The sequence below is a fragment of the Augochlora pura genome, chromosome 10, assembly GCF_028453695.1.
Source record: "Augochlora pura isolate Apur16 chromosome 10, APUR_v2.2.1, whole genome shotgun sequence".
NCBI lineage: Eukaryota > Metazoa > Arthropoda > Insecta > Hymenoptera > Halictidae > Augochlora > Augochlora pura.
The window spans coordinates 718136-730712 of record NC_135781.1 but is presented as its reverse complement, the minus strand read 5'-3'; the positions used below and the strand labels follow the sequence as shown (position 1 = coordinate 730712).

Sequence of the window (12577 nt, the reverse complement as noted above, 5' to 3'; positions counted from 1 at the left end):
AAAGGATGCAACTTCCGTCTCGTCGCATTTGCTTCCAATTTTCGCGACATTAAAGAATGTCGACGTCGGCGCACCAACGTAGAATGGATCCAGCCGGGTAGAATTAGAAAAGCGATCTCGCGTTCAAGTGAACGCGAATCCGATTCGTCTTTCGAAATCCGACGATACAATGTCGCGGCCATCCCCCGAAACAAAGGGACAAAGAGGCGTCGGAGAAAAATAGAAAAGAGGGTTGGGAGGTGCCGGTAAAAGAGAGAGGGTAGGAGGTAGAGGGGAGGGGGGAACTGGCCAAATAAGCCGTCAGAGGGCAAGTAACGAGGCATATAATAACCCACAGTGACATTCGAACAAACAGCCATCTGTAGGTAATGCCCCGTGCGGTGTGTAACGCCCCGAAAACTGCGCCCCGCCAACAAATTACAATGACAATGAACGAAATCCGATCCGCCTGCGGGCATTCCACTCGAGCTTTATTTCTTTCTTTCCCTCCTTTTCTTTTTTCTCTCGTCGTCCTTTTCTTTCTTTTTCTTTTTTTTTTCGTTCGCACCTACCGGTGCCCTCGCGGAACCGTATTTAAGCTCTCGTATCACGAGAAACCGGTACCCGTTTTCTGCCATTGTGCCCGCGCGGCGGCCGCCGTTCGGAGGTGCACGGCACGGGAATTACGGCGCGTTCCGAGGGGCTCTCCCTTTATAATTGGACACTCGGTAAACACCGACTGACTAAAGCGACCGCGACACCGAAATACTTGACTGTTGCGTCACCTATGGAACACGAGCTCCGGGAAACGCGGTGGATTCGCGCGAATTGTCCATCGGTTTGCTGGCGAAAATGAACAATTTGGGTGGAGAAGACGCAAGGTGAGAAATTGGGTGGGCTGCTTCTTTGGCAAAGATCTTTATTCGACTGCCTCCTTCTCTTCGAAAAAGAGCCGCGCAATTTCGGCCGCGCCCTGCGAAGGAGAGCGATTCGCAGCCGCGTATAGAATCGGTGCGCGACGACGGTACGTTCGACGAGGTTTTTCGTGTAGGTGCGTAAATGGCGCGTAGAGGACGAAGGCGCGCGCGCGCGCGCGAGTCTACCGGCCAATAATCACGGTTGCGTAACGGCGAACCAGTTATCCAGCGGTTCAGCGCGAAGGATGTGTTTGCGGATCGCGGCGGCAATGGCTCGCTGGAAGGAAACCTTCTGCTCGATCCTCGGGGTCCGGTCCGGCCCGGCCCGGTGTCGGCTTGAGTCCGGTCTCCCCGCGCGTATCGCGGCGATCGCCTGCGATCGCGGCCAGCTCGCTTCGCTCCGCGCCGCTTCGCTTCGCGGCGAGCCGTCGCGCGGCCGAGTTGCGAAAGTGTCACAGGCCGCGAGAGTGCGCGTGCACGAGCGCGCTTAGTTGGCCCGTCAGAGCAGACGGCAGACGGATCTTACCCCCGGGTGCTTTTCCGCCGGGACCGCGCACCGAGGAAACCGTGGAATCTATCGAGCGCGACTCTACTTTCGAGAAGAGTGACGTGGGAATCGTTGACGTCGGAACTAAATCACGCCCTGCCGCGGATACGCGACCCCGGCTTTCCTCGATTATTGCTCCCGGCTCCACCGATTATTGCTCCCGGCTTCCTCGATTATTGCTCCCGGCGAAAGTGAGCGCGAGACGCTTTGCTCCGGTCACTATTTTCAACCGCTTAGGTATACCGACGCGGGGTTCGCTTTCCACAAGAAGGTGTTCTAAAAGTCGTAATAAAGAAACAAGAGGTTCCCGAGATAATTTGAAGTAACTTTTTCCTTGGCGGAAATGCAATCCGCTGCTTTGTTTGAGAGTTATTAGTGAAAAACGGCGACCAATGAGAGGCGAGATTAGCTTATGCGAGGCGGCTGAGTCAATGGACTGAAGTTGGCTTCGATCGCTAGTTGGCTCAGCCGCTTCGCGCGTGTCAAACTGAAATTAATTTTCTATGAACCAACAGTAGTAATACGTAATTGCAAGATTTGGTTGGAATAAAAGTTACTAACCAGGAACAAAATTTATTAATTGCTTCCTAAAGTTTTATATAGCTAAAGTTTATATAGCTGTATCAAAAAATATATGTATAAAAACGAAACGATAATTTAGTTACGAAAACTTCATTTGCCCTGAATCCAGTCGTGCCTAAGAGATTAAATTCCTCGCTAACGAAGACGCCGAGTGGAAAGAGGAAGAAGAAACGAAAACCGTGCAAACTAATCTTCCCTTTACTTCGAATCTTGATAGCTCTTGATACGGTCTAAATAGCGGTATGCGCGAACATCAGCAGGTCGCTATAGGCATTTTCTACAGATTATCCTCGGATTAAGTATACAAGTAGCCTTGCGATGAAGTCGATACCTTTGGTATCTTCTGCGGATTCTCTCTTTAATTGGGCTAAATGTGTTTATATACTAACTCTTTGCCCTCGAACGACGACTATGTTGCGCCATTAAAAATTGCTGCTTCGCTTTTCAAAGGAATCCTTACGTAATTAAGGTCTGGGATCGCGGTGCGTGTGCAAATGGGATCAATATCGTTGGTATAAAATGGTACTGGTCGTAGAAGGAGGAAACGATTCTGCAATGTTGTAGAAATGTTTCGTTATTGAGTTTAAGCAGCTTGGATAGCCAAGGTTCGATAATCAGTTCCATTGGATATAAGGTAAGACAGTTTTAGATATATTTTATATTGTATAATATATGGTATATTGCCTATTGTACACGGTAAATTGTCCATCATAAATTCGATATTAAAAGGTCGAATTCGATTTATAATCGATTCATAAAAGATTCGAAATATCTTCGCGCAGCTTCCAACAATTCGTCTCAAACCGCGTCTCATTGATTCACTTATCGGCATCGTTTAGAATTCGGTTTGCGACAGGTTTTCGGCGGACAGAACGCGTCTCCAGCACCCTGAGAAATCGTCGACCGATCCGGCAAACTGAACGATCCCCGCGAACTTTTTTCTGCCGCCATCTTGCAGTGGCGAGAGCATTAGAGCCGCGTTAAAAGCGGCCCGCGAAGGCCGTCCGCCTTTTTACCTATCCCCGGCCCTGTTAAAATTCAAGCCCCGTTTCACGGGACGAGCAGCCGATACGACGCAGAGGCAGAGATAAATTCTAATTAAGAGCGACAAGTTGGCCGCGGCGTGGCTACTTTATATTTCCGGTCGCGCGGACATTTTACGCGCGAACCGACGCGACGGGATTACGGTCGCCGGGGCCCACCGCCGTTCACGCGCGCGCGCGTTTATCCCCCTGTCGCGCTTTCGAGCAAATCCGACCGACGCGGAATAAATATCGTTTCGAGAGATTCTGTACGGGCTGTTCGACTGCCGCGACGTTAACGCCGAGTTACGAAGCGGGAAGAAACGCATTCAATTGAGACGCCCGCGCCAGCGAGTTCGCAAAAATCGCGGCCCGGATAAACTACGGGGATCTTAAGACGCGCTTCCGGTTGGCTAACGCGCGGCGAACAAGTGGGCCGGGTGTGGAATTATTGGTTACGCCTCGTTAGGCGAAGGGGGAATATTTTCGTCGGATGCGTTGCTCGTTCTTTGTCATTCTTGTAATTTTTGGGAGAATAGTCTATTAGCAATCACGGATGATATCACGATTCGCAATTGATTTATCGCAATTTCACACCTTTCTATGCGCTTTTCGTTGCGAATAAAAATAAATTTTTTATAGTTTCTCCGTTCGGAAAATCGCGTAATTTTTGTTCAAGCGTTTCTGAATCGCAGCGCTTAATTTCTGAAATTTTTCCGCCGATGATTTTTATATTTTTGGCATTGTTCGAAACGAAGGTTGATTTAGTAAGTTTGGACTCAGTGAGGGTGCATTTCTCTATTGCCGTTACCAGTCGCTTCAACGTTGATACAGCAACTAATTCTAATTATAAATAATTATGGATGGAGGAGACTCACTTTTTAAAAGAGGCAGGTCGTTCATGAAGCCTCCGTCGTCCACGTTTGTGTTCTGAAAGAAAATAGAATGTTAATGCAGATCTTTGCTGCTGACAGAAAAAAGAAGTATAGTATGTGCAATTTTCAAAGAAGTTTGATTCCTGGATTTTACGGTAATAATGCAAAAGACGAAACAAAACACTTTTTCCTCCCTTGCGTTCACTCCTGCATTTTACTGTTCAACTTAAAATACCATAAAAGAAATTGATAAGCATGACTCATCGAAGCTAGAAAAATAGTTCCCAGAGAGAATTAACATTTCTCGCGCAGGTCGCTGCGGATTTTATTTGAAGCGCCCCCGGAGAAGATCCGGTTATTTCTAGGATGACCCAGGGTAACGGAAATTCTTCGTAAAGATTCTCACGAGTCAGGGTAGCATTTTCCTGCGCGACGGCGATTCGATTAAAGCGGCGCGGCGCGGCTCGGTGGTAAGAATGGTAATAGAGAAAATGCTTTGCGATTACGTACATCGTCGCTCACCTGGGGGTCGTCTACGAGGCTGCTGTGGAGAACGAGGTCGGTCTGGTCGAGGCCCGGGGGTGGCAAGAGGGCGTCGGGACGGCGTACGGCGCCATATTCGACGCCCCTTCCGCCACCGCCTCCGCCGCCACCTCCGCCACCGCCGCCGCCTCCTCCGCTGCTGCGGCCGCCGTCGTATGGAAACGACGTGTGCATGTTCGTCTGAAAATCAGAGAAAAGTTGCCTCGTTAGTCTCATTGCGATTAATAAATTTCGTTAATCTCACGCGTATCAACCCTTTGGTAATTATCTACGAAGAAATGGCAGAATTTCTGGATTTCCAGGATTTTTTAATTCGTCTTCGAATGCTACGGAATTCAGTTCAATTCCGTTGCTAAATGACACGAAAGCTAATACGTTCTACGTCACCAGTAGTCTCCTCATACCCCTTCCAACAAAGAAAATTCAAACGCAACACTTTACTATTCCAAAAATAATCCAATCGTAACACGAAATATGAAACATATCGAAGCAAAATTTTTCTCGCAGCGCTAAATTGCGTTCAGCGTCCTCGCATTCCATTTAATATCTAAAAGCGGGATTAACAGTGATTAAAAAGCATTGAACATCTAGGTTACCGACGCATCGGTATCGAGCGCATTGATACAGGCAACGCTGACTGGTCGAACGAAGATGACTTCACCGGTTCGCAATCGCGGCTCGAATTTACCGGGAAAGTAATTATCCCGGCGATTACTTGGTACACGTCGAACGGCGAGTTACGATAATTTCGCGAGTCACGCGGAATCAATCGAAGAAAAGTTGTCCGCCGTTTCCACAGTCGACGAATAATATTCCTTCTTTTTGCAACGCTAAGAACATACTATTGACACTGGCGAGCATTCGTGACTCCCAGAAACGCGGCGCCGCGCCGTTGCGTCGCCGGAGGATGACCTTCCCGGTTACGCCGGCCCGTCTTGGAACGACGAAAAAGTGACAACGAAATGATAGATAGCGGACGAAGAGTCCACGCAACTCTCGTCGCGTTTATGCAACGCGTTCGCTGTTCGGGTAATTAGTGGAACAGGATGATATTTGGTCGGACGGTTTAGGAAAGCCTGGCGTGGTAATACCACTTGATCGTTCGACATTGTTGCATAATGGAACGCTTCGTAACAACAATTTCCATGAACTAATTTACGACGATCGCTGTTTAACAGAATTTATCGTTGCGAGACGCAACAATAAAGTTTCCGAGATATCGAGTTGAACAGTTTCGAACATTAATGTTGGCTTTTATCTGTCACATTATTTGTTCGTTAAATACGTGGAGTCTTGTTCAACTATTTAGAGCTATTTTGTTATTTCATACGACGTTTTGTTGTTAAGATAGAGAGCAGCAAAAGTCATCGTTGAGAAAAAAGCTGTACGAAAGCAGCGAATCGAAAGGGGACCTAGTTCTCACGTGGACGACAATGACTCGATGACTCGACGATAGCTCGGAATCGTCGGTAGAATCGCACCGAGGCACGTAATGCAATAATCTAAGTAGGATAGAAAGACCGCAGATTTTGTCCGCTGCTCTGGCAGGACTATCGTTATCAGGCTTCATAAACGTGGCTTTCTGAAACGCGTCACGACGCACGATGCTTTGAGACGTTCGCATAATATTCTGCACTCGAGTGCCGATTTTGAGACGTCATTAGAAATTGCTGTGCTATTTTTCTATATAATTGAGACAATAACAGATTTATTTGTATTTTTAAAAAATTGTTGAAATTGCAAGTGTTGCACTTAGGAATAGGTTTAATTTCATACACATACATACGAATATAGAATATATAGAAAATATAGAATATAGAAAATATAAAAAATATAGAAAATATAGAAAATATAGAATATAGAAAATATAAAAAATATAGAATATAGAAAATATATGTACTCTAATATTAAAGTCACACTCTAACACTAAAACACTGTGCGTGGTGACATGGCAATTAACACCAGCCTTCTCCTATCCAACAATCAAGAACAATTCGAACTCAATATTCAACCCGATTTTCTCGATTAACCAATAAATTGATCAAGCAACGCCCACTCCAGCAACGTACCATAAATAAACATTTCTATGCCGCGAATAAAAACATTGAAATTCGGTTCGACGTATAGCCAGAAACCGAGCGTCGACGCGAACGTCAGAAATTAATAGCAATTAAAAACTCGGCAAGTCCGGAATCGCTGGCGATTACGTAAATCATATATATCGCGTATACCGGTCGGCGAGCGTTTCGTTCGCCGGCTACATGAAAAATTGATTTTATAATTCGACAGACCGATCGGCATCCTCGATACGCGAACGGTTGATAAATTGTTCATAAATAAATATTTGATTATTATTAACAGGGACCGCGCTTTTATTGGCTAACTCGATGTAAGTGGGTGGTAAGATAAGAGCCTGTTAAATTCAATTCTATAATGTATAAAATGCACCAGGTTATATAAAATGGAAACACTGTAAGTCCGAAAAAATATCTTGGATTTTCAGTTAAAATGGCTCCGACTGCAAGGGGTTATTATTCATTTTTATGAAAAGTCTGCTACAAAAATATAGAAATAACCAACTATTTCTCCAAAGCAAAATCTTAAATATTTAAACACTGAATTTAATTTTCCAAACGACTGATATACATCAGTCACATGATATACATATCACCGAAGAAGACAGTTAAAGTGTTTAAAATCGCTGAGCGAGAAAAGGAGCCGGGAGAAAGGACGAAGTCAATTAGCAGGACCAAGTCGAACGCTCTAAGGCGTTTTCGTGGTTTCCGTCGGGTCTCGGCTACGCACGGCGGCAATCTGAAATACTCGTGACCGAGGAGAGAGAGAGAGAGAGAGGGATGATTACAATAGAGGGAACAATCTGGCAAGGAAATCGGAGAAACGTGCGCGAAGATCTGTTCTCGATGCCGGGGGACCTCTTCGCTCGGAGCAGAGATACATGTATAGTATATGACAATAATGGCAAGGGCTCGTAATATAACCGTATTTGTGGGACAAACCAGGACCCCGCGCGGCCCGGGATAAAATCTACGGTTTTTCCAACGGTGGATGCGATTAAGATTCCAAACGTATGTCTACCTTGTGTTTCAATTCTCGGAATCGCGTCTCCCTGCCTCTTTCCTCTCTTTTTCTATCCGCGCTCGCCTGCGCGCGCGCGCGCTCAGATAGAAAATCTCTTACATAAGGCCGGCGTGCACGCTCTGTGCTCGGCTCTCCATAAATCCCCGTGATAATCGTGTCGTTCATTAAAACGATCGCGTTGCCGGCCGATTAATAACCGAACCCATATTTTTACCGCGTCTGTACCAATTACGGTGTCCGCAGCGAATACATTTCTGACGCAGAAACAATCGGCATTCGATCTTGCATCTTTATGCAAAACAATATCGGCGAGTGCTTGAAACCGAAACGAATATTATCGGAATAAATGTAGAAACGAAGGAAAAATGTTGATCGATTCTGGAGGTTCTATTTAAAATATTTTAAATAGTGGAATTAATCGATTAGCTTCATACACGAGCTGCGACATAATTTACTCAGACTTAAAAATTAATTTCTACGATAGTCTCCTATATCCTTCAACTTGATTAGGGTCCATAAAATATAAGAATATTAAGTAAAAGCAACTAATGTCGTACAACACGATTTTTCAATTTTAATCCCCTGAAATAAAGTGCCTTTGTAAAACCAGTTTCGAATCAGTTAATCCTCGCTCTAGCAACAATTTATCTAATCGAAGAAATTTAGTAAAAATCCCGAGAGAGAGCGCGTTAGATTTATTAGTCTTTGAATAATTTGTAATACCAACGAACCTCTACAGCACAAACGATGCGAACACAGTAGGCCCGAAAAAATCGAACGTTGGAATATTAAGCGAGAATTAGCAGGTTCTCCCAAAACATTTACATTTTCTGTCACGGAGCCTGTTCATTTTTCAGAAGCCGTCCACGTTCAAGGAATGAACGCATTAACGCAAATATTTGAAGTCCTCGCCCGGGTACAGCGCGTAGAAAGCGCCCGAGCAGAAAAAAAAAAACGATTTACCACGCTTTGCATAATCGAAGAAGTAAATTAGAAAACCGGCTACCAAATTTCGAATTTCAAATTACCCACGTTACGGGCCGGCATAGATCATTCCCTTGGACGCGTCGTCGCGCGAATGCCTGATTTATTCCGGCGAAATTCCATCAATTCGGTAGGCGTAATCAATTACGCGTTCGACCACGGACAGGTGTTTAGCTTTCGGGAAAAGGAACACCGATACACTCGCCTTGTATTTCGCCTGTCGAGGAGGTGGGTCTTCCCGCGATCGTTCATCATCGCGAAATGTCGTATCCGTTCCGATTAACTACGCCTAATGAGTTTTGGCGTGACTGATAGCGTGTCCGCCGAGAGAAAGGATTGTTTTCGCTTTCCTGACGGTGTGTCGCTTGCAATCAATTTTATACAATGTTTCGATAATGCGTAAACTGTACAAGGAGGAACATCGATTTTATCTAGAAAATATGTGCATAAATAATTCTTTGAAAAATGGAAACACGACTGGCCGCGATTAAACATTTTGTCGTTCGCGCAGAGCCGGTGATAACGATTTCTACCTCTCTAACTGTGTTCGAGAAATATTTTTCTGTGAGAAATAATTATCTGATGGTAGAAAATACTAGCAGAACTGTAAAATATCTAGGTAAATGGTTCACTGAAAAATTACTAATAAAACCACGATATTATACAATTAGATGTAACACAAGTCAAAATAAGTTTTAGAAACATAAAACAATTTTTTAGAAACGTCGAACAATGTCAAGCCTTCCGTAATTGTTGAAAAAACGCTTAGAGGTGACAGAGAGAAGGCGTTTTCCTTTTCGGCGTTTTCTCGCCAAGCGAAGTACGATTCCGACGGCCGGCCGGGCGACGTCTCAGGCCCGACTTTCACGCGGCCAAAGAAATGGAAACGGCGCTAATTAACGGCGTGGCAGCTACCGGGAGTCTATCGTCGGGCTGTGTTAGTTATAAATTGATGTAACCGTGCCGAGCGACTAATGAGATGAAATGTGATCGCCTTTCTCTTGTTAAACGGTGCACCGGGAGTAAAGTCACGTCGCGCGCCGCGCCGCGCCGAGCGAAGGGAAGCCGAAGCCGAAGCTGAAGCCGAACAGAGAGGCCGCGCGTATCGTATCCGATACTGATAAATGGCTTATGGGACCACGCCGGATATATCGCGGCGGGTCCTCTAGATCGACAATAACGAGTCCTGTCGGTGTTTCCTATTGCGCAACCATCCCCTAGCGTTGCAATGGTAATCCGTTGCGCAATCGTTCCACGAGAAACGCGTCGTTCGAACATTTTGAATTTCTATGAGAATTCGGCACTCTTTTAATTACCCCCCCTTGTAAATTAATCGATCTTTGGACTCTTTCTAACGATGCCAATTATTAAGCATCCCATTAAAAATACGACACGCCGTATTACGCGTCTTCGGCCCGCCGTTGTCGTAAATCGGCGGGATCTTTGCTTGGCTGCCTAAAATGTCAACTTCTTAGTTGGCGTATCGTTGCCGCGGCAGATAAAACGGAAACCTGTTTCACTAGCTTATAAAATACGTGTCATACTTGTAATACATTCTATGAATGTCCGATTAACGATCTAATAGAGGGGTGGACAATTTACGAGCGATCCGTGAAATTCTGTTACGGTTGCCGCTAATTTCTGGAACGCGGTTTAACCTTCAATTTTTCTATATGCTTGCCTACAGCAATTTGTACAATTCTTTCGTAGAATTGTATAAGATACTATATGTTTTATACAAACTAATAGTATTATTCAAATAATAATAATAATATTATATATACTGTATAAAATATTTTTAATATTATAAAACAGCTTGTACAATTATACAGAAAATATAAAATCGTTTTCTTTGACCACCATGGTAGCTTCCAATAAATTATCAGCTTTTAATTAACGTATGAAAGAATGAAATTTTATGGGGTCAAAATGCGTGTCGTTTGACTTAAATAAAGCACGGAAAATGAATTTGAAGATCTAAACGAGGATAAACGAAAGATCGCGTCCAGCTGATTGCGATTGTCCCCTCGATCGTCGGCATTCAACGGTGCCCCCGAAAGAAACGGGGCGCAACAATGACGCCGAGTTTGCGAATCTAAGATCCCCTAGCGAGAGTAGGCTGTCGCAAATTGTCCTCTCTCGAGCATAAACGTGGGAGCAGGAAAGGACCCCCCTCGAGCCAGACGAGAGAAGATACTATAATTCCGTATAAAACGCGTGGGGTAGAACGCGAACGCGAGAGGCACGAGCAGCCTCCTTCTCCTCCTCCACCTCCTCCTCCTTCTCCTCGTTTTCAGGGATGAAGCTATTGGGAATCGGTCGATCCACTTGGCTGATTATTGGCATTGTCGTCTCTCTTCCAGAACCGTGTCTTGTTGCTTCTTACCGGGGACGCGCTTTGTGCTTGCCGCGACTCGTCAGGCTCGCGATCACGTCTATCGATACCTTGATTGCAAACATCTACTCGCATTGTACTAGAACAGGGTGCTCGATGATCTCGAAACACGACGAAAATCTATAGTCTATATCGTCGGCTAGATTTTCGACGTTTTGTCAATTAATCCTTTCACTGCGAAAGACTTGAATTAAAAAAATTAAATTTAACAATGTTTTATATAGCAGACTGTACGCTTCATTTATCAATGCTTTATAATATTAAATTGTCAAGTATTTTTGAAGGTATGCGCAAGTTAAAGTAAATTAAAAATATACGATTTTCTAGTTATTGTAATTATTACTATACAGTTATTTTTACTATACTACAGTTATTTTTACTATACTACAGTTATTTTTACTATACTACAGTTATTACTTTAACCATAATTTTTTAGCAACCGAGGCACATTTTTCTGTCGCGCAAAAAGTTACTCCGCCCCGCTCAGAATATTATTGCACAATGCGACTCGCATCGATATCCCATGGAGTCGTAGTCCCGAGAGAATAAATTCTCCCGCGCGCTGATCGTAATTTATGAATCGACCATTATCAATTGTTGCAAAAGAAACTCGCGAACGTTGTTGCACGGGAATATTGGGAGGTCGCGGGAAACGCGCGCAACGAAGCCGCGTCGAAGCACAGAGGAGAAACCGTTTTACCCCTTTTACATATCTCTAACACAGTCTTAAGGATTGCCGGTGCTTAGCATATTTCCTTCAAAGTAAACGTGCCCGGTATTCACTCCGAGGGAATGCCAAAGGTCAGCCGAAAATTTAATAAGTAAATTACTTGAGGGAGAGGCCAATGAACGGGGGCCTCCAAGGGGATAGCTTGTTTCGCTGGCATCGGATCCAATCTCGTACTTGAAACGTTCGCGGTGGCAAAATCAACGCAAACCTAAATGGATAAAATAATAAACCCAATTAAATAATAATATATTGTAAAATAGGTTAAAAACGCCGCAGGTGTTACGTCACTAATTTCGAAAAATGTATAAATAAGAATTTACCCCATTTTCTTCACAGTTAGCACATTTTCGATTGCAATAATTTCTTAGCAGAAGAAAATTTCTATTTATCGTATATCTACGTTTAATAGAGTGATTAAATATTTATCGCAAGAGGACAGAATTTTATTCCGATTTAATTGAACAGTCATACTTGACAGAGGATATTAAATAGAAATCTACATCTGACTCGTTAAACTACGGCTAAAGTACAGTTAAAAATGATCAATAAATTTGATGACATATACTGTACCATTTACAAATAGAAGAATTTATCTATCGACGAAGTGAGCACGTATCATATAAAATTACGCGACAACGAAAATAGATAATTTAGAAGAAAATCACAGCTTACGTTTCACGGCGATACGGAATATTAAAAGAGCCTCCGTAACTCTTCGATGGCAGAACGGCGCGACAAAGAATTTTCGTAACATTGAATATCAACTTTAGAAACGATCCGACACAATGCGCTTTGAAACGACGTATCTGCTTGAAGCGCGACCAAACTATCTCCTCCCCGCCCGCCCCGGTCGTTGTCGTTCCCGATATTTGCAGCGGCTCGGATGCCCGAAAATTCTAAGGGT

At 44.2% G+C, this 12577-nt stretch overlaps 1 protein-coding gene across 3 annotated transcripts in view; it reads right to left on the bottom strand.

Annotated features, from left to right (window-relative positions):
* The window catches only part of Tfap-2 (transcription factor AP-2), a 101947-nt gene that overhangs the window by 40305 nt on the left and 49065 nt on the right, over nt 1-12577 (bottom strand). For 2 of the 3 annotated variants that reach the window (XM_078193640.1, XM_078193641.1), the window contains exons 3-4: nt 4433-4645; nt 3926-3977 (exon numbers count right to left, since the gene is read on the bottom strand). In XM_078193640.1, coding sequence (XP_078049766.1) covers nt 3926-3977; nt 4433-4645 — 265 coding nt within the window. The remainder of the gene's footprint in view (nt 1-3925; nt 3978-4432; nt 4646-12577) is intronic. The other variant, XM_078193642.1, reaches the window with a different exon arrangement.